General features: G+C 37.4%; 1 protein-coding gene across 1 annotated transcript in view; it reads left to right on the top strand.

Moving 5' to 3' along the window:
- LOC132142773 (netrin-1-like) overlaps window positions 1-23,039 on the top strand; it is a 63,164-nt gene that overhangs the window by 20,966 nt on the left and 19,159 nt on the right. Inside the window, exons 3-5 of the mRNA XM_059552886.1 lie at window positions 10,310-10,498; window positions 19,727-19,876; window positions 21,545-21,598. Of these exons, the coding sequence (XP_059408869.1) occupies window positions 10,310-10,498; window positions 19,727-19,876; window positions 21,545-21,598 (393 nt within the window). The remainder of the gene's footprint in view (window positions 1-10,309; window positions 10,499-19,726; window positions 19,877-21,544; window positions 21,599-23,039) is intronic.

Below are 23,039 nucleotides of genomic sequence, written 5' to 3'. Positions count from 1 at the left end.
GATGTGTGCATCTGTGTCGTTTTTATTTAACGCCTGATGACACAATTTCTCCATTTTTGGTTTGGGCGAAGAGCATGCACGTGATGTCCTTGAGAGGGAAATTTGCGTTCATTGTGAACATTTTCAGATAAAAAAGCTCCGCTCTCGTTTGTCAGAAGCCAACTGCGGTCCAGGACCCACCACTGCTGAGGCACAGAGGAGAATAAGCTTGTGGGGATCCCAGATGGATCTGGCCGATGAGTTTAAAGAGGGGCTTTCCTTCTCATGCTTGTCGGCTGTGGATGAGAGAGAGCTGATGGAGGATAATGTTATTTACATTGTATTATCAGGGGGCCAGTGCTTTGCTGTGTTCGGCCTAGGACGAGCAGGAGAAGATGCTGAGGCTGAGCCTTCCCAATCCTCCTGCCCTGCATATGATGAGCTGTTCGAGGTTATGGATTGCTCCACGGTGAGGCTGAACTTATTGTGGAACCATTAAGAAAGTGACACCGCGAGGTCGTCTCGATGTGTGTTATCTTTCTGGCCATAGCCCTGCAGCTCAGATGATCCTTCCATTTCTTCCTGATCTCCATACAGAGATTGAGAAGGAATGGAAGAGGCCCTTTTCTTCACGCATCCATCAATTCCAGCATATGAGTTATGCCAACATCGAGGTGATGCACGAATACGGCTACGAGAGGATGCCCTAAGACACTGACTATCTATCTCTCTATGTGTGAGACGTCCTCTCTTAATACTCCCTCCTTGCCATCTAAGCCGGTTCAGGATACATCTTGCTTAAATGTTGGGGCATACGCAGCAGCAGGTCAGGCTGTGTCTTCGTTGCACATGATGGCGGTGCTCCAGGCATATCAGGCTGATCTACTGAAAGACCTGAATTTCTCCTGATGAGGTAGCTGAACTGTGCTGCACCAAAAATCTCGCTCTCCATGCTACTAAGCAGACCACCTCCACAATGGTCAGGTCTATGGTAGTAACGGAGAGACAAGTGTGGGTGAACCTGGCAGATATCGGAAAGAAACAAAGGGTCTTTCTTCTCGATACTCCTGTTTCGCCTTCCAAACTTTTCGTTACCTCTGTTGAGATGGTGGTCGAGATGTTCAGGGAGGCGAAGGCGTGCTTAGCGGCCTTCAAATCCTTAATTCCATGAAGGTCCAGGTCTGAGCCCATACAACATAGAGGTCCTGGTCCGTCTTGGTCTGAGGATCAGCGACGGGCACAGAAGGCCAGTGTGGCGGCTCACGCTCCTCCCCCACCTGCGGGTAGGGGTAGGAGGAATCGTGGGTCAAAGGAAGGTACTGTAGGCAAGGCCTGAGGGTTGTGATCCAGACAAGGCCTCAGCACTTTCATCAGGTTCAGAGTGATATTTGAGTATCTACTCATCCCCTTTGGGGGTTTTACATCTTCCCTTACCTTCCCCTTCCCATTTCCCCTGATGGTAAAAGCTGGTAAAAGCCACATTCATCTTGGGCACCACTCCATCTATGTGTCCTCAGGATACCTATTTAAACAGGTTGTTGCTACTAGGGGTCTGTTGAGACAGTTCCTTTAGCAAGCGTTTGCGAGAGCAAATGGTAGTCCCTGTGTGACAGGCCAAGACTTAATATGATGCTAGGCTGTAGGTCGTATCCCTTTAAAGGAATATATTCTTGATTCCAAGCCTTGAGCTCTAACAGGTAAGTTTGGGAATGTAACCTATGCCTTTGGCCGTAAGGGATAATGTCACAGACAGCCATCTAACTTCCCAGGGGCAACTTCCATGGAAATGCTAGAGTTGGTACTTAGAGTTGGCTTGCCCGGGTTCTGGTCTGCACTCCCCTCAGCATGGTGGCGTGGGTATACCATTCCCAATAGCAACCCTTAGAGGATGCAGTTTGAAGTTCCATTTAAAGGGAACATCTCAGGTTACTTATGTAACCAAGGTTCCTTGAGTAGGGAATGAGACACTGCATCCTCTGGCTTCCTGCCATGCTTCGGACGCAAGCTTCAGATGAAGTAGTGAATTATGTGTTCTCCTGGCACCTATTTATACTATAGTTGCACCGGTATTGACGTCATGGGCTGTCACTGGCCAATGTGTTGTTGGTGTTTTTCAATGTATGCTTCAGAGACGGGTCACGATGAGGCATTCCCCATAGCAACCCCTAGAGGACGCAGTGTCTCATTCACTACTCATGGTACCATGGTTACATAAGTAAAAGTTCAAGTAGTTTTATTTACATTTTATGCAAGCATAAAAGTAGTGTCCACCCTTGTGAAAAAACAACTTAAAGTTGGCATATTTAATCATAGTAGGTGACTTTATTTCATATGAAAATGTAATACAGAATATGACATATATGTTACCTATAAGGCAATATATAATTTTCTGGGAAGATGAAGATTTAAATTAATAAAATAACCATAGTAAATTTGGACATATTGTCTATACAATGATTATTATTATAACCATATATTTCAACAGTATATATTTTATATATATTGTAAATAGATGAATATCTTTGTTTATAAATGCTTTTATACTATACTTATAAATGCATGCATTTTATATATACTGTACTTAAGTAATATCAACATTTACAAGGTATGTCTAGTAACGATATGTCCAAAATGTATTATTGTGAAGAAGCAGGAATTTTATGCCACACACGTGTGACTTTTAGATGTGGCAGAAATGTAAACTAATGTGCCCAAGTTTGTTTTCTCATACAGTTAAAACATGTAGAATATAGTTTATTAAAATTACAGACACTTTTATTCAAAGTGTGCATGCTGTTTGTTTTCTAAGTATCAAAAGAATTCTGAACAATAAATTGAAATGAAAAGGAAGAAGAGTTCATTGAATTGTAATTCAAAGGAATTTAACACATCATAAACTTGAAAATAAAAATGAATAAATATATATATTTGAATTATTACAGTCACAATCATCTTACAATTCTTTTTTCTACCTTTTTTTTACATTCTTAATTACATTTTGAACAGTGCACAACTCAGTACATGCATTCCCTGGGAATCAACCCCTTGACCTTGGCATAGCTAGAGTCATGCTATACTAGTTAAGCTGCAGGAACACCAGTAGAAGTCCAATTAGAGACATTAAATCTTGGTTATGGATCCAATTGTATATTCGTTGATGAAAGTTTTTCAGTGTGACAGGATGTTTTCATTTGAATTGGAAAAGCATCTGAAGAGTCCTAAGGCTGGTCTTGTTGGCAGGTTCCCTGAGATTTACAGCTGCTCTAACACTCTTAACACTGTACATGTAAAGAAAATTAAAGCGCTGCAAATTAATCACCAATTACTCAATGGGTGTGTTGCGTTTAGGAAAACAAACAGGCAAAGCTCGGAGATAAATCAAATGACTAACAAGCTGGGCAATGATTGGCTGATGCAATAAGTCAGCGAGGTGCAATGAGTTTCATCCTGGCACATTTCTGCTGCGATTATATTCCAAAAGGAAACATACACTTTTAACAGAACATGCCGACATCCCACCTATTTTGTTTATTTTCATAAATTGCTCAGAAGCCCTGAAATATTAGCACGACTAATGTGTCAGCCAGTGATTTAATTGGAAATTTTTATGGGCAAATGTCTTCCAGCGCTGCCCGCCCAAGCAGACAAATCACGGTTACTGTAAGGACTCATATACACACTGCCATTTTGATTCAGAAAGCCTCCTGGAAGTTTAATAACACAGCGCAGGGGTTCTACGAGGAGTCAATAGAGTGCGACATGAAGATACACAGGCCATGAGAAACAAGTTATGTTTCTGAGAAGAGCTGGACCGCTTCCCTCTGAGCAAGGAGCGTAGAAACAGTACCAGCCGGATTCCTTATGGAATGACCTGGGCCCATTCCAGCTCTCTAAACAGGAGAAATGGGCAGAGATATTCTGGCTATTATGTATTATTAACGATTACATATTGTTATCATTGGCGCAGTGTACTAGCAATATTTATTCATAAAAGAAATAGAGACCTGGACATTACTGATTGGATAATTATAAAATTTTACAGACCGTTTGAGTATTTTAGATGTCCTTAGATTCACAACAACTTAAGAGGCCCAGTTATATGGAATTACATTTGCTTCAATAAAAATGAACGAAACTTTATAAAACTGAACGTAACTTTTTCAGAAACTATCAAAAATATTCAATTACAAAAGAAAAAAAAACACATTGAAAATAAAAAAAATTAACACAGTTGCACAAATGTAACAGGCTCTTCAAATATGCTTCATTTTTGTTTTTCTCAATGTTCTCAATGTTTTTCAAAGATTCGTTTTCGCTGATCATGGATTCTGAATGTATTGCCTCAGATTTCGCTTTTGCTTCGCAGTTTTTCGTTTGGAGTTTTGACACAAACTTCTCGTGGGGGCGGGGTTACCAGTGATCTACTCTGATTGGATAGTGAGCTTTTGATGGACAGGTGCTACTATTATATATTATATTATTATATTCTAATAAGATAATTCTTTTTTAAAAAGTGTAAATATTTACACTTATAAATATATTATGTTTGAATAATATATATACAGTGTATATATATATATATATATATATATATATATATATATATATATATATATATATATATATATATATATATAATAAAAATTAAAAATAATTTAAAAAAATTTCACACACACACATATATATATTTAGATACAGCGGGTAAAATAAGTATTGAACACATTACCATTTTTCCTCAGTAAATATATTTCTAAAGGTGCGGTTGACATGAAATGTTCACCAGATGTTGGTAACAACCCAACTAATCCATACATATAAAGAAAACAAAACAAATAAGTTCAGAAATTAAGTTATGTATAATAAAATGGAATGACACAGGGAAAAAGTATTGAACCTGCTTACTGAAATTTATTTAATACTTAATGGCAGCTTCAAGACGCCTCCTGTATGGAGAAACTAGTTGCATACATTGCTCAGGTGTGATCTCGGCAAATTCTTCCACACAGTCTTCAAATTATGAAGGTTCTGTGGGCCTCTTCTAAGAACTCTGATCTTTAGTTCTTTCCATAGATTTTCTATTGAATTCAAGTCAGGTGATTGGCTGGGCCATTCTAGCAGCTTTATTTTCTTTTTCTGAAACCAGTAGAGTTTCCTTGGCTGTGTGTTTGGGATCATTGTCTGGCTGGAATGTCCACCCTTGTTTCATCTTCATCATCCTGGTAGATGGCAGCAGATTTTTATCAAGAATGTCTGTAAATTTTTCCATTCATCCTTCTTTCAATTATATGAAATTTGCCAGTGCCACATCATGATGTTTTGGGGTGATGTGCAGTGCCATTTGACTTCCAAACAGGGAGTGTATTATGGCATCCAAAGAGTACAAATTTGGTCTCATCGGTCCAAACTATATTCTCTCAGTATTTCACAGGCTTGTCTAAATGTTGTGCAGCAAACTTTAAACAAGCTTCAACATGCTTTTCTTCAAAAAATAGAGCCTTGCGTGGCTAATTCCAGGCATTTTTGTAGATCTCCACAAGTGGTCCTTGACTCTTAGAAAACTCTTCTGATAATTTGTTTTTTCACTGTTCTGTCAGAAATCTTGCAAATAGCACCTAGGCGCGGCAGGTTTATGATGAAATTTAGTTTTTGTCCACTTCCGAGGTTATGGCCCCAACAATGCTCATTGGAACATTCAGAAGTATACAAGTCCTTCTGTAACAAATACCATCAGTAAGTTTTGCAACAATAAAGTTGTGAAGGTATTGAGAGAGCATTTTGCTTTTAACCATCGTAAAATGTTTCTTGTATGACACGCTGGTCATGAGACACAAGTTTTTTATAGGCCCTCATTTGGGACCAAACCAGCTAATATTAATTTCCACTGACAAGATTTCTGCTGGTGTCTTGGTTTTCCATGCCGTTTTGCGTCTCCCTTTCTTCATGTGTTCAATACTTTTTCCCTGTGCCATTTCACATTTTACTACACAGAACTTAGGCCTAATTTCTGAGTTTATTTATTTGCTTTCTTTGAATGTATGGATTACTTGGATTGTAAATTCAATAATATATAAATACACATAATTATAAAAATACATTATGGTAACATTTTAGTGGCCAATTCTCACTATAAGCTAGTTGCTTATTAGCATGTCTATTATTAACATATAGGTTGTGTATTAGTACTTATAAAGCACTTATTCTGCATGACCATATTCTACATTCCTAATCCTACCCCAAACCTACACTTAACAACTACCTTACTAACTATTAATAAGCAGCAAATTGGGAGTATATTGAGGCAAAATCATAGTTAATGGTTTGTTAATAGCAAGAACTGGACCATAAAATAAAGTGTGACCGACATTATATTTATTCATAAGACAACAATATAAGTGTATTTACATATTAATATTATATCATATTAATTATCATATTAATTATATTTAATTAAAATACATTGTTATTTATTGTAATAATGTAATAATATTGTGTGTGTGTGTCTATAAATATAAAGCCAAGAAAAGCCAATATATCTATCTATCTATCTATCTATCTATCTATCTATCTATCTATCTATCTATCTATCTATCTATCTATCTATCTATATATATATATATATATATATATATATATATATATATATATATATTAACGCTCTAAATAATATAAACGCTCTAAATAAATATTCTTAATATAGAATATTTATAGAAACGCTCTATTTAAACTAGGTTTGCTTCTTTTTGTAATTTTTAACAAAAATAAATAAATAAATAGACCGAAACGCTCTATTTAAAGTAGGTTTGCTTCTTTTTGTAATTTTTTTAAATCTTTCCTCTCCCGCGTGGCCATCTGGAAAGGCCTGTATTCGCCCGAGAGTACGGGTGAGAATTAAGGGGTTATTTCCGTTATGGGCCCTGCTCTATAACTAATGAAGTATATATATTCTCTCAACAACATAAGAAGCCAATTTTGTATTTCACAGTTTATTAGACATTGGTTTTGAATGAATTAACTCAATTGGGGTGACAGTATTTAAGTTGAACAGGTAAATTTATACTAAATGCAACAAATACACGATAAGTTACATCTCAAAAACCATAAAACATATTACAGGGTTTTGAATCATGAATACTTTTTTACTTAAATGATTTTCAGTGCATGAACCATCTGAGTCACTAAAATGAGTCTGACTTTTCAGCATTGCCTATGCAAGAAAGAGGATTGTTTAACTGATTCACTAGAATGAATCAGAAAGTCCAGCACTTACTATGAGAGGAAGATTGGTTCAGGTGAATCGATTGACTATAATGATTCAAACTTTCCAGCTCTACAGAAAAGGAGACAGGACTGCTGAGGTGGATCTTTTATTATTCTCACCTCAGACATAAAAAAACTAAAAAAAAAAAAACTAAAAAAAACAATGTAGTGTTTGTCCACCACTCACTGAAAAAAAAAAACTAGCTTGTTACTTGAAAAACAGATGACCCTACTGTTACTCAAATGTATATAGTATGCACTTCTCTTTAGCTAAATGAGTCCATACTTTAATTTGACATTTAAAAGCCCACAAGCTACTCCAATAGCTGGTAGCGATTCAAATTATGTTTTCATACAGTTCTGTTGACTATTATTCTTGACAGAATGACAAAAGCAAGAGACTGAAGCACAGCACATACTGTACATCCACTCCTTTCAACACACACATGACAATTTATCATATCAATGACTATATTAGTCACTTCACATAGATTACAAGTGACTCATGAATGAGTCTTCTTTTCCTATGAGCTTACATTTATCTAAGGCCATCAGAAGTATTGCAGTTAGAATACTATGATTTAGCATTGCACAGTCACTCTCCTGGAAGCTTTGTTACTTTCCATCATATGCTGTGGAAATTAACAGTAGTTCAAGCTCTAAAAGCAGTCTGTATACTGTTATGTATTGTATATGTATATGATTATGCTCAAAATGCACAAAGTTTCCTGTGAGGGTTAGGGTTAGGTGTAGGGTTGGTGAAGGGTGATAGAATATACAGTTTGTACAGTATAAAAACCATTACGCCTATGGGATGTCTCAACTTCTCACAAAAACAAACGTGTGTGTGTGTGTGCATATATTCTGGACACCTGTTAAAAGTATGTGCGCAAGCACTGATAGCCCGTCTTTTTTACAGATTTAATCGCCCTCTTTGGTCCACATGCACCATTTGGAAGCACTCAGTGTTGACGTTAATGGCGGGATTCAGTTCATTTAACCATGTTTATACCATCTCAGTTTAGCCTGATAATTCGCCCCATTTCTACACCTCTTGCTTCAGATTTTCAGTTCTCTGAGGATTACCAGTCACTCACCCAAAAGCCCTGCAAGGCTTCCGTAGTGAGAGGAGCTGGTCACTGTTGTAAATAATGGAGCCATGCTTGGCTGGATGTCTTTCACATGCAAAAAGGGGCTTGGTCTGCTTTTCACAATCAGCTGGATGAATGACAAATTTACCAGACTTTTTTCCATTCCCAACTAGTTTAGACAACCAACAATAAATCATCTTCACATAGTCTGATTAACTGACATTTGTAATGATACTGTGATACTATCAGAAGAAAGCAGAATAAAAGCAAAAAACATTTAATGTGCATGGAATGTTTTGAGAAACATTACACAAACACAGAGCTGCTGAGTGAGAGGACAGAATTGCGGCACAAATAGAATCATAATGAATTAGGGTAATATAATGGAAAAACATGCTCATTCTTTTCAGAGGACTGGAGAAAGGAGTAAGTGGCCTAGAGCTGGTGCAAAGAGAGCAATTCATTTCAATTCTACTACAATATTAAGTTGTTTTGTGTTTTTCCACTGAAAAAGATAACTGTACTTGTGTATTTTATAATTTAAACTTATAGGCCTTAACTCAAAACTGATGTGACTAAGTATGAACACGTTGCTGCTTCTAAAAAGGTGAAAATTGTGTCATTATCAGAAGTATCACGGAAGATAGTTTGTAAAAGAGGAAGAGACAGTCAAAGCCTGGTGTGTTATCCCTGTGCTGAGTGGTTAAAGTGTTCTAGGTGTCTGCAGAATAAAACACGACAGCTGCTTAACACTTCTTTCCTGTGTATGTGTGAGTGACAGTCCATGTCCCTATTTAGTCACTAACATCTAGACTCCTCACTGGGTGTGAGTGTGGCTGCAGTATCTGTGTAGAAGCAGAAATACTGTTTCTCTTTTGTGGTTTGCTCACTTTTATGGTTATTACAGATTGTTATGGATATTTCATAGTTTTATATCAGGTATGGAGTTACCATAGATAGATAGAATGATCGATTTAACAAACAACAGTATGGACAATATGATGGGTGGATGGAACTATAGAGTGATATAAGAATATATAGATACACTATCTACTATAGATAGATAGACAGACAGACAGACAGACAGATAGACATATAGATAGATAGATAGATGATTAGACCACCAGGAGAGGTCAGAGGTCAAAGCCATGAGCAGGTGTGTGTGAGAGCACAGGATCTGGAGCGAGTCGTTTTATGAAGCTGTTGTCTCTAAATGAGATGCTGTAAATGGACGGAAGCCCAGAGATCCAGTGATGTCATTAAAATAATAAAGCTCTCTCAGGATACTAGTCAAACGTCTCGATGATTCTGGCCTCTCCTCTCGCTCACTGTGTTAAGGGTCTTCTATGATCACCAGGGGACAGAAAACACCACCTAAATCAGTTCACATCACATCAGATGTAGATTGTACATTGCCAGGAGCTACATGCACCGAAGAATACTGCGGCAATAAAGCAATTGTATGGTTGTTCACTAAAATATATGATACTCTGTGAGGGTGAATATGAGCGTCATGGGTATTTTACAGATAAGCATCTGTAAAAATGTGGGAATGTGATCTCTTAGTCGTTTGCCCTTTACTAGGACAATTTCCTGTCAGTTAAAGAAATAGTTCACCCAAAAATGAAAATCTGCTGAAAACATTTATTCACAGAAACCAATATTATGGATAGAGGACTCATATTTTAGCTGGAAGCAGGGTTTTTTAAGTTAAAAACGTCTTATAGATGGATTTATTACAAACAAAGCTTTTCACTTCACAAGAAGTTAATTGATGGACTGGAGCCGTGTTGATTAATTATGGATTATTGTGATGTTTTTATCAGCTGTTTGGACTCTCATTGTAGGTTAGCACATTTTCAGTACCTTTTTATTTTTGCGTGAACTATTTCTATAAAGCCATGTATAAAAGACATGATCAGGTATTTCTGAGAATTCAGTGGCTTGTACTAAACAACTCTCATTTTTTTTCTTTCCCAAAGTCTGTCACTGTAACCTACATGCCCGCCGCTGCCGCTTCAACATGGAGCTGTATAAGCTATCGGGCCGCAGGAGTGGAGGAGTCTGTCTCAACTGCAGACACAACACAGCCGGACGGCACTGCCACTACTGTAAAGAGGGCTACTACAGAGACATGACCAAGGCCATCTCACACAGACGCGCCTGCAAAGGTAAGCAACCATGTACACTGGGAAAATGTCAATTACTTTACAAATACTGCAGATAAAAATACATGTTAGATCAACAATATTCCCCAAAATGTTGTCCAAGGAGAATATCCCAGTGCTGCAGGGTTTCAGTGTTCAGCATGAATATAAATATATTTACATTTAATAAAATTAGCAGATGCTTTTGTCCAGAGTGACTAACAACATCACACACAATTTACCGTAGAGAATCAATATTATTCACAGTATAGCAATGGCAAGTTACAAGAGCAGAAACTAAATGCAGAAATGTAGAGAAAAGACAACTGTAAATATTAGCTTTGCTTAAATTGTTTTACAGGATGTTTTCTTCCTGACAGATAAAGTTTCATAAGAGTTTTTCTTATTAAGAATCCAGTCACATTTTATTCTAAGGTCCAATTCTCACTATTAACGAAACATTAACTATGACTTTTGCCTCAATAAACTACTAACTTGCAGCTTATTAATAGTTAATAAGATAGTTGGATTAGGAATATAGAATGTAGCGAATAGGGTAAACCAACTGAGAACTATTATTTTATAAGTCAGTAATAAAAAATAAAAAAAGTAAATAACGTAATTCATGACTATAAATCAATTTGAGAAACAACTATGTAAAACATCTGGTAAAATATACTTAAACATGGTAAATTTGGGGTTTGGTTCGAAATGTCCTTCTTCAAATCCACAAAATGCTTTGAAATATGTCCCAGATTTTTTCGTTTTAGATGCCTTATTTTTTATTTTCTTGATTTAGATAAATCTAATGAGTTTTAGCTGAAAGAGATTAAGATAGTATTTATACAAAAGGGTTTCCTGGAAAATGAATACAGGCCAAGTAGACAAGTAGGACTGCTATGGAATTTGGGACAACAGAGAATATTAACAATAATAGTGAAACAAGCCAATTATTCACTCACTCCATGAAAGAAAAATAAATGTAAAGGCACCCGAGATTACCCATATGTTCTAGACCTGAGAGACCTCACGTTCACACTTAAAGGTCAGATGTTCTGTAAGGCTCTGTTCAAAAACTTTGTGAGCTATGTAGGCAGCATTTTAAAGACCATAAGGCACACTCCTGATGTGAAGGCTGTAGCATGATTATGTCTTCTTTTGGGCAAATTCTAAGGCAGCAATGCATATAATTAGCTGAAGTATAGTAATGCATATCTGCGAGCTCGGGAATGGCCTGAACCTAGAGTATCCCCGTATTAGTGTAATATGAAATCGAAGTGAGGAAAAGGGGTGGAGGAGGGATGCTGATAAACCGTCAATGGATAGATCAGCTGTATTTATACCATGGTGTTGATTAACTTGAGTGTGTTCCACCTGTGTTAATTAGGCAAAGATGCGCTCCTCCCGAACATTGTTTGATGTCACATCATACTTCATCTTCTCATCAAATCTTCAGACCAATCAAATGCTCTTTTAGAATCCTGCACTATAACAACAGATGCTGAAGCGCTGGCTGAGATCAGTCACACTGTAGTATTTCCTGTACAGTGAATGCCTTGTAGTGCACTGTGTAGGTGATAGGGAATGATTCAGACATTGTTAATATGCATTTGGCTGCCGTCACATCATCCAGGTGGATGCGGCACACTGGTGGTGGATGAGGAGATACCTCCTGACAATGTAAAGCGCTTTGAGTGCTTAGAAAATCGCTATATAAATGTAAGGAATTATTATTATTTGCTGCAAATGAGGTCTGGTTTCACTTTGTTCCACACGAACCATGTCAGCACACATCGGAACTTTGGTTCCGGTCCAGAGAAGCAATCGCATGGAGCGGATCATATGCATGAGTCTGCATTTATTAAAAACTTTTACAACTACACAGCCTCAGCGTGATTATGACCACTATTTTGTTTGACTAAGAGTTTCATATTGATTCTAGGGGGTAATCTATTAGACTGTGGCTGTCAAATGTGGCTTTACCGAGCTCAACGTCTCTGGCCCGAGCAGACATAATCAAACAAAAAAATATATTGGCTATTTTAAAAAGGGGGCGGGGCTTTTCGATATGTCCCGCCATCTCTTCCTGTTTCAGTTGAAATTACGTCACCACATAGAATAATGCTGCTTGTTTCAAGGCACTTCAGGGAACCTTTAATAAAACATAATTTAGTGAAAATAATCGTCCAATCGTTCAAGATAAATGAATGTAACCTTGTTTCCATTGCTGGATAAAAATAAAAATGTAATTGGTTTTTATCCCACAATTCTGGATTTTTTTTCCCCCTTTCAATTCAAAGAGTTTATATCTCACAATTGAGGAAAAAAGTCACAATTGTACAGTCTATAGCTTGCTTGAAAAAAAACTCGAAATTAAGACATATAATCTAGTACTTTTGTGGAAAAAAGTCCAAATGGTTAAATATATATATATGCTCAGAATTGCAATATAAACTCAATGTTCTGATAGGGAGAGTCTGAATTATGTGATAAAAGGTTGCAATTACCGCTTTATTTTTTATTCTGTGGCAAAAAATAAAAAAATAAACAAACAGAATTTTGGTATAACCTCAGAATTACAAAAAAACAACAACAAAAAAAAAACACATTATTGACAATATGTAAAATCAGAACTCCGAGGAAAAAGTCAGAATTGCAAAATATAAACTTAAGTATTTCTGTGCTTAGAGTATATTGAAATTAGCCTAGAAAATAAAGTGCTAATTCTATTGTTGCAAAATCAGTTTGAATCAGTTGTGAGTCAAATCTCCCATGCACTTCACAAGTAGAACGTTCCTAATCAGTCACTTATCCAACTTGCACCTCACTATGTTTTGTAACAGAGCCTGATTGTGGACATGAAGTGAGAAAATGCATATAATACCTTTCTTATAAAACATGGAACCTTACATTATGTCTTTCACAGCCATCTGAAATAATACATACCAAGACGGCTCTAAGTTTTAAATGCATGGATTTTATCCACTGTTGGTTCACTGATGAATTTCACAATGTCATTCCCCAGTGTTCCCATAGTCCATTCACTCACAAAACATTCTGTGCTCTTGCATATTTCCCACCTTCAAGCCAAGATAACTTGTATTCTCATCTGACTCTCGCAGACCCAGAGTTTTGACAGACTGAAAACTTCAACAAACCGCAGCATAATTGATATGAGAGGCTGCTAACCCAATCACTGGGGCAGCTTACTTTTTTGTGGACTGTCGTGTTCCAAAGCGCAGATGTGATGGATGGCAAACACTGCCCAAGTTTCATTGACATTGCTGTGTATTATCACATGAGGAATGCATCTGATTCAGATGAGGGTTTCAACAGCTTTCTTCTGCCAGCCAAAACATTTACTCAGGCTATATATGGGATGCTTGGAGGCCAAATGCGAGGGATACAGGCATGCTAGTTTTACAAAAGCAGCCTCTTGTAATGACCCTAACATACAGTAAATGACCGGTAAAGTCAAAGCTTGTTCGGGAAATGCTGAGGAGTTCCAGTTACCTTTGTCAAGATGATTGCTTCATCCGTCTCAGGTGACAAACTCCTTAACATTGTGACGTCATCTAGCGGACTGCCGTATTTATTGTTCATGTCAGCCAGCCATCTCATTGTGCTTGTTTTGGACAGGAAACGCAACATTGTGCCAAAAGTGTTCAGTGCTTTCGGAAATTCTATAGGGGGTCATTTGGAAAAGAAAAGAATATCGCTTGTAAATAAGGCGACAAAGCACCTACCAAGACAAATCGGACCTCAAACAAGATCCATTGTCAATGGCAGTCTGGAACATCGTATGTTTTACATTGTAGATTAACAACTTCATCCCTCATTGAGGACAGTGTAAATACTATGCCACCCACAAGAACTATGTAATTTCTTTCTCTCACCTTTGCACTTTGAGAAATATCTCATCTAAAAATAAAAATTCTCTCATTATTTATTCACCCTCATATCATTGTTTGATTAATCCAAATAAAACCGAAATCACTGTATCTGATTTTCAAATTGCAAAGGCTGCAATTTAATAAAATACATTTCTATTATGACAACTTTTTGAGGGTTTAGCATGGTAATTTACATGACAATGTTAATGTGTTTAGTGTTGTCAGAATAGATATGCTACACTGCGGCTTCTGCGGCAGAGCTAGAACTGAGACTTGCAATTGTCAATACATTAATAGACATGCTGCTATGAGTAAGAAAAACTGCTGCTGTATATACTGTATGAATTAACCCCACATAAAGCATACATAATCACCCGGTAGCAGATCTATACAGGTGGAGCTGGGGAAGGTGAAGGGTTTTTACACTACAACTGCTACAGCAACCACTAGCCAAGTATTTGAATGTTGAGCAGCAAGCGCATTGACTGCTGATATAAAAAGAACCAATCAGCTGTGCCGCTGTGTTAATGATGTCATTATGTCAGATTGAGTTTGACCTGTTGAACCACTGCACCATCTACAGATTTATGACAGAACTTTGGGTATATACAAAGTATTTCAGAGTGAAGTGCAGCACTGTTTTCTTATGCAAGCAACTCATGATCCAGGTTTTCATTGTCTCAGGTCGGCTCGGTTTGCAGTAAATGCTGCTCCACACAAACTCATTTCTACATCTGCAGAGTTCGGAGAGAAAACACAATATGTGCGACCATCTTTCCAGAAGCACTGTGAATAAAACTGTGAAGCTTTAAAAGCTCACTGGAAAATAAAAGCTCTAGGGTTTAATGTTTAATGAAGCCATTTATTATTATTATTATTATTATTATTATTATTATTATTATTATTATTATTATTATTATTATTATTATTATTTAATAATAATAATAATAATGCATCCTGACTTACTTTATTTTGTGGAGCTCAGAATAATTTGAAATATAATTATTGTCCATGCAGTTGCAATAAAAAAGTAATATTAAAAAAGCAAAAATAGCCATAAATGAAAATAAATGTAAATGTAGCATAAATGGCTGGACAATAACTTAAATTCAAAAGTTTATCTAAATAATGTAAAAATCTAATCTAAACCAACTTTAAAGAAAGTAGCAGACTGTCTCATTATCTGATTTGTAAACAAAACATTGTTTTAAATCTGATCTTTTCAATTAATAATTTGATTCAGTTTACAAAACAGGTCTCAATGAGTAGTTCACAAATCAGGCTACAGTAATTTCTGTGACAATTTTGCTGACTCACTGTGATTATCTGCCCTCTACAGGGATATTAGTGAATAACTATGACAGCATATGTACGTAGAATATAATACACAAGTCATTTGGACTGCTATTATCATGCTTTTGCACCCTGTTTGAAGCTTTAAAGGCTTAGGCCTAATTCACTGTAATTGCATGTAAATGTGTGGCCTGGGGGGAAAAAAAATCAAAAAACGTTTTCCCTTAGTACTCCACTGAAGAAAAAGTCATATTTGGAATGACATAAGTGTGAACAAATGATGACAGAATTTACATTTTTGGGTGAACTGTTCCTTTAAACATGGAGAGGGGTTTTCAACAGCCATGAGAACTTACAGTCCATTCCGCATTGCTTCACACTCATTTCCTCAGCATCTCTTCTTACTACTGCTGAATTATTAGTAGCTCTGGTTTAGATTATGTGCTGTAGATTTGTAGGGTCGTCTGTGAAGGCGTAAGAGTGGTGTCGTAATTCAGCAGGCGGTGGGCTGGTTGGTGGGTGGCTTAAGTGCAGAACTGTAGCTGCTTTTTACAGAATGTTAAGTGGACATTGAAATTCAAAGCATCCCACCCCTTTGTGTAGCATTTATTAACATCAGCTAAATCATCAGTGAGGGGAAATTGTGAAACCAATCCAATTGAAACTGCTAAAATTCTGTTATTAAAATCATTTTCTGTTCTCAAAGCATGATTTCTACAATTCTTCTGTATGGCGTCAATTGTCAATAGATAGATAGATAGATAGATAGATAGATAGATAGATAGATAGATAGATAGATAGATAGATAGATAGATAGATAGATGGATGGATGGATGGATGGATGGATGGATGGATGGATGGATGGACAAATAGACGAACAGACAAACAGACAGATGGACAGACAAATAGACAGACAGAAAGACAGACAGACAAATAGATAGACAGACAGACGGACAGACAAAAAGACAAACAGACAAATAGACAGACAGACGGACAGACAGACATGCGGTCAGACAAATAGACAGACGGACAGACAAAAAGACAGACAGACAGACAGACAGGCAGACAGACAAAAAGACAGACAGACAGACAGACAGACAAATAGACAGACAGACAGACAGACAGACGGACAGACAAATAGACAGACGGACAGACAGACAGACAGACAAAAAGACAGACAGACAGACAAATAGACAGACAGATAGACAGACGGACAGACAAAAAGACAGACAGACAAATAGACAGACAGACAGACGGACAGACAAATAGACAGACGGACAGACAGACAAAAAGACAGACAGACAGCCAGACAGACAAATAGACAGACAAAAAGACAGACAGACAGACAGGCAGACAGACAGACAGACAGACAAAAAGACAGACAGACAGACAGACAGACAGACAGACAAATAGACAGACAGACCAATAGACAGACAGACAGACAGACAGACGGACAGACAAATAGACAGACGGACAGACAGACAGACAAAAAGACAGACAGACAGACAGACAAATAGACAGACAGACAGACAGACCAATAGACAGACAGATAGACAGACGGACAGACAAAAAGACAGACAGACAAATAGACAGACAGAAAGACAGACAGACAAATAGACAGACAGACAGACAGACGGACAGACAAAAAGACAGACAGACAAATAGACAGACAAAGACAGACAGACAAATAGACAGACAGACGGACAGACAGACATGCGGTCAGAGAAATAGACAGACGGACAGACAAAAAGACAGACAGACATGCGGTCAGACAAATAGACAGACGGACAGACAAAAAGACAGACAGACAGACAGGCAGACAAAAAGACAGACAGACAGACAGGCAGACAGACAGACAGACAGACAAAAAGACAGACAGACAGACAGACAAATAGACAGACAGACAGACAGACAGACGGACAGACAAATAGACAGATGGACAGACAAAAAGACAAAAAGACAGACAGACAGACAAATAGACAGACAGACAAATAGACAGACAAATAGACAGACAGATAGACAGACGGACAGACGGACAGACAGACAAAAAGACAGACAGACAGACAGACAAATAGACAGACAAAAAGACAGACAGACAGACAGGCAGACAGACAGACAGACAGACAGACAGACAAAAAGACAGACAGACAGACAGACAGACAAATAGACAGACGGACAGACAGACAGACAGACAAATAGACAGACAGACAAATAGACAGACAGATAGACAGACGGACAGACAAAAAGACAGACAGACAAATAGACAGACAGACAGACGGACAGACAAATAGACGGAATGACAGACAAAAAGACAGAGAGACAGACAGACAGACAGACGGACAGACAAATAGACTGACAGACAGACGGACAGACAAATAGACAGACAGACAGACAGACGGACAGACAAATAGACAGACAGACGGACAGACATGCGGACAGACAAATAGACAGACGGACAGACAAAAAGACAGACGGACAGACAAAAAGACAGACAGATAGACAGACGGACAGACAAAAAGACAGATAGACAGACAGACAGACAGACAGACAAATAGACAGACAGACAGATGGACAAACAAAAAGACAGACAGACAAAAAGACAGACAGACAAAAAGACAGACAGACAGACAGACATATGATCAGACAGACAGACAGACAGACAGACAGATAGATGAATGGACAGACAGACCACCAGACAGACAGCTATTTGTAAGGTACGCTTGAAAAGTTGTTGCCTACAGTATGTAGTGCGAGAAAAGAAAAATTGCAAATGATTAACGGCACAGTGACTCGTCTCTTCAGAACAATCATTTCTGTTCTGGCACTGTTATGACTGTGTTCAGCTTCTCTTGGACAGGCATAAATCTGAGACAAACAATTGCCTTTGTTATTAATTCAAGAAGTGACTTCTAATATTCATCAACTTTTTTTAGTCCCAAGAGCTTTGAGCTCTCGCTGCGGCTAGACCACTTTATAAAATTTCCAAATGAATCCCTTGCTACATTAAAAACGGCTGAAGGGAAGAGTTGAGTTGACACTTCAAACAAACAGCTTTATGGTAAATGTTTGGCAGTGCAAGCGCACAAAGAAGTTCTCACATTTTAACGTGTGATCATCCAGACTAACAGCTCAGCAAGAGAATCTTTGAAGTACACGCCGTTACGTCATTAATGGGAACATTATTCAGCCTTTTTTGCGAGGGCTATGTTTTGCCAAATGTCTTTACGTTGGAAACTTGATCAGGCTGTGCACAGCCTCTGCATATGACAGTGCTATGTCAGATCACAAGAAGTATTAACACACACTGACACATGCCAGGTACCTGTTGCTTCAACACAGCGGGTATCCACCATTTCCACTTAGACCTACACACTCACGTGGAAGTAGTCTGGACAGGATCCAGGCACAGTGCACACGCACGCACACACACAGACACACACACACACACACACACAGGTGTGGGCAATAACTATTCTTAAAACGCCACAATCTAATTTCAAACAGAAGTTTCTAGTTTGTAATATGCTAAAGTAAATTTCCAGATTTAATATTACTTTAAGGGGCATAACCTTGCACTCCACCGCCTCAAAATCTTCATCACCAAAACAAAAGAAATTATATTTTACCAGTTTGTAGTCTGTATTGAATGTGATATAATAACTGTTCACCATGTAGTCATATTCAAAATGACTCTTATAAGCTGGTTCATTTTAGTAAATCAAAACATTCAGTGCAAACTGTACAGCATAAACGTGAACTAATGACTGTTATGGGCCAATTCTTATTACTGAAACAACTACGATCGTCGTGAATGGACTCGTGATTTGATTACAGAATGAAATAATTCTTATGAGCCGGTTATTTTGAGCGCATCAACAAACATACACGGTGACTTGTGTAGTCTGATTTTCAAACGAATGCTGGTTGTTTTAAACCTGAAAGCTGAGTTGATGATTTTTTTCACTGAACTAATTTCAACAGAGCGATCTAATACACTTGCTCAGTCACTAGATCTAAGCATTACAGTACTGCAGTAGTAACCATTGGTTTTGTGTTTTCTTTTCAGCCTGTGATTGTCATCCGGTTGGAGCAGCTGGAAAGACCTGTAACCAGACGACTGGACAGTGCCCGTGTAAAGATGGTGTGACTGGCATCACCTGCAACCGCTGCGCTAAAGGATACCAGCAAAGCAGATCACCTATCGCCCCCTGTATCAGTAAGATTCATCTGGCTTCTTTTTCTCTTTCTCATTCTATGTCTTTATAAAGGATTATGTTCATTATTAGTGTTGAAAAATAGCTTTAAAAATTCCAATCTTTAATCAAGAAATAAGAAAGCCTCCATTAATATACAATAGTCATTTCAATAGAAATGTTGCCAAAGACATCGTTTTACAGAAAACTGCTTGATAAAAAGGATAATTGAAAGATAAACCACTACTGGTGAAAAATTACTAGCAAAATCAAGATTTTATGTCCTAATTTGGGTAACATATAGGATAATCCTTAGTCTACTGTAAGTAAATCTATTATATAGCTTCCTATTTCTTGGTTGTGGTAAAAAAAATTGTATGTGTATTTTTATCTAAAATATTTATTCATATCAATGAGAGTACTGTAGAATAAATTTCACACCTCCTACTTTGCAATTGTACTATAATTTTGAATAACAAAAAATAATAGTAAAAAACTAAATAAAAAGCCATTTTCAAACACATTAGTGGGAAAACAGTGCTGAAGTACACTAAATTATCTCTCCTCTACCTCTTGAAAAATGAGGGTGACCTCTAAATAAATAACACAGTGACACAAAATGGTTGTTATAAAAGCACAAATAATAGTCTATTATTCAAAAATGTTTTTGCCCTGAATGAGGTGGTCCAACATGACTTGTTGTCCCATTACCACCCACAGAGACATCAATAATAATACTCCAAAGAAATTCTGCATAAACACCTATTATTATTCATGATTTCATGGCCCCGGCCCATTTAATTTCCGTATCGTTCCCCTGTTCCATTATTTCCTTGGATGGACATTTGCTGATTGCCCTCCACCAAGTCAAACAGACCATAAAGCCCTGGCTGACATGACCTAGTCTGCCCTGAACCTCGCTGACGGCCTTTCAACTCATAAATCTCACAGCCTGCTCCGGGGCAATGATGGGTGATATGTTTATTGGCAGTATCAACAAGGCAGCAGACGGTCTCTGTGGCGATTAAGGACAGGCCCACACAGCAGCTGGCATTTCTTGATTAGATACTCGCTGGGAGCGCAATACAATACGTGCCTATTAATGTGAACCACTTCTATTATGCAGTAACTGATGACATCGAAATAAAGATTTATCTGGACTGCTGACAAAAGCAACTGTACGCACGAAGCCATTCAGATTTGCTTGGCAAGAATTCATGTAGACAAATGAAACCCCGAAATCCCCGAGAAACTAGATTTCCTTTTATTTCTCAGGGTAGGTAACAAATGTGCTGTTAAACCTGGAGAGAAAGAGGGAGCCCCGTCAACTGAGTGGAAAATATTTGGTTTCTCATATATTTCTTGATATAACGTGCCTTTGTTTTAATAGCCTGATATTAAATTTTTGCGACATCACACTTTTTGCCAACTGCACATTTTAACAATCCTCAATCCCCTATCGGTGTATATGTGACAGCAGAACACTTAAAAAGGAAGTAGGGGCTTTAGACAGGAAACCCATTAAAACTAGACACCGCCACATCTTCACGTCATCAGTGAAATGTCTTATAAACCTGATATGTCTTATTAACCTCATCTTAAAAATAACAATGAAAGTTCAAATGTGTTTATTGAAGGTAGTATAAAGTTCCACGAGGTTCTGATTGTTTGTTCTTGACTGTTTGTCGCAGAGATTCCTGTCGCTGCACCCACAGCCACCTACAGCAGTTCAGAAGAGCCCACAGGTGAGTCCAGGAACGAAAAGAAAACCCGCATTTAAAAATACTTTCAGGAGCTTCAGATTCACTTCTTAATAATGCATGTGTGTAGCTCTATATGGGAAGATAGTCTAAACACAATTTTTTTTGTGCTTTGATTCAAACATTCTATGCAAACTGTTGATAATTACACCATGAACGTTTTTTGTTTCACTTTTATTTTTTAAGTTTCTTTATGGAGTTTGACATGCTGAATACAAAAAACACATTACCTTTTGTGTGCCATTAACAGTACTCATGAAAAAAAATAATAATAATTATATATATATATATATATATATATATATATATATATAACTTACTAATCTATTTTTAATCATGCATAAAAATTACATACAGCACATGCATAATACTGAGCTAACAACAGACAGTTGTAACAGTTGGTAACATAAACGGTTACCAAGAGTGAATCATCCAAAACTTCAGAAGTGTACGCTGAATGTGTACAGTTTTGTTTTTAATTACTAGTCCCAAAATGTTCTGAAATGTTCCAGAAACTTTTAAAATGTGCCAATTCTTGCAAAAAATTCAAAAAAAAAAAAAAACCATGTAAAATTAGTAAAAAAAAAAAAAAAAAAAAATATATATATATATATATATATATATATATATATATATATATACATATATATATATGTACTTAATCAATGTTCCATAATTAGTGGTGGAAGTTCTAAAATTTACATGGTCTAAATGTTTACCCAAAAATTGATGCTACGTGAAAATAAACAGTATAATAATAATTAACAACATTTTACAGAGAATTACAGAATCATAAAAAAAAAAAATCTACATTGTGTAATAATAATAATAATAATAATAATTCTACTACTACTACTAATTTAAAATAATATATTAATAAGAATTCTATATTAATAAAATTTAATAAATTTAATAAAGTCTTCTCTTACTTAAAGTGTAACTAAACCCCTGCTCAGAGCCTGACTCCACCCACTGACAATATTTGAAAAATGCTGAAAAGTGGGCAGATCACAGCGGAGAGGGGATGAACCTAAGGCGGGGCTGAGCGAGTGCGGCGTGATCCTGAGACTCTAATGCGAGGATTGATTGACAGCTGCTGTCAGAGACGCTAAAATGGAGAGTGACTGTAATGACGCAAGTAGCTTTGCAACAGAGCGATCATTTGAAGTAGAGGACTTTTCTCCCCCACTTTTACCTGGAGTCGAGGATGTCGAGGTGTCTGTTCATATCAATTCGAGCCGCTGGCTCAAACTGCGGTCTTACCTCCCGCACCGCGTCGCGTTTCAGCACGAGCTGTGTGGAGAAGCCAGTTTCCACCTCCATTGCGTTGGAGAAGCAATCCCGTGTAAAACGCAGTTTGCACACTCGAGCTCTAGGCGGGAACTTGCGGTCTTCCAGGCCAAATGCATGCAACCACTGGTGCTTA

Source organism: Carassius carassius, chromosome 1 (genome assembly GCF_963082965.1).
Source record: "Carassius carassius chromosome 1, fCarCar2.1, whole genome shotgun sequence".
Lineage (NCBI taxonomy): Eukaryota > Metazoa > Chordata > Actinopteri > Cypriniformes > Cyprinidae > Carassius > Carassius carassius.
The sequence above is the reverse complement of the archived record's forward strand: the minus strand, read 5'-3'. Positions and strand labels throughout refer to the sequence as shown.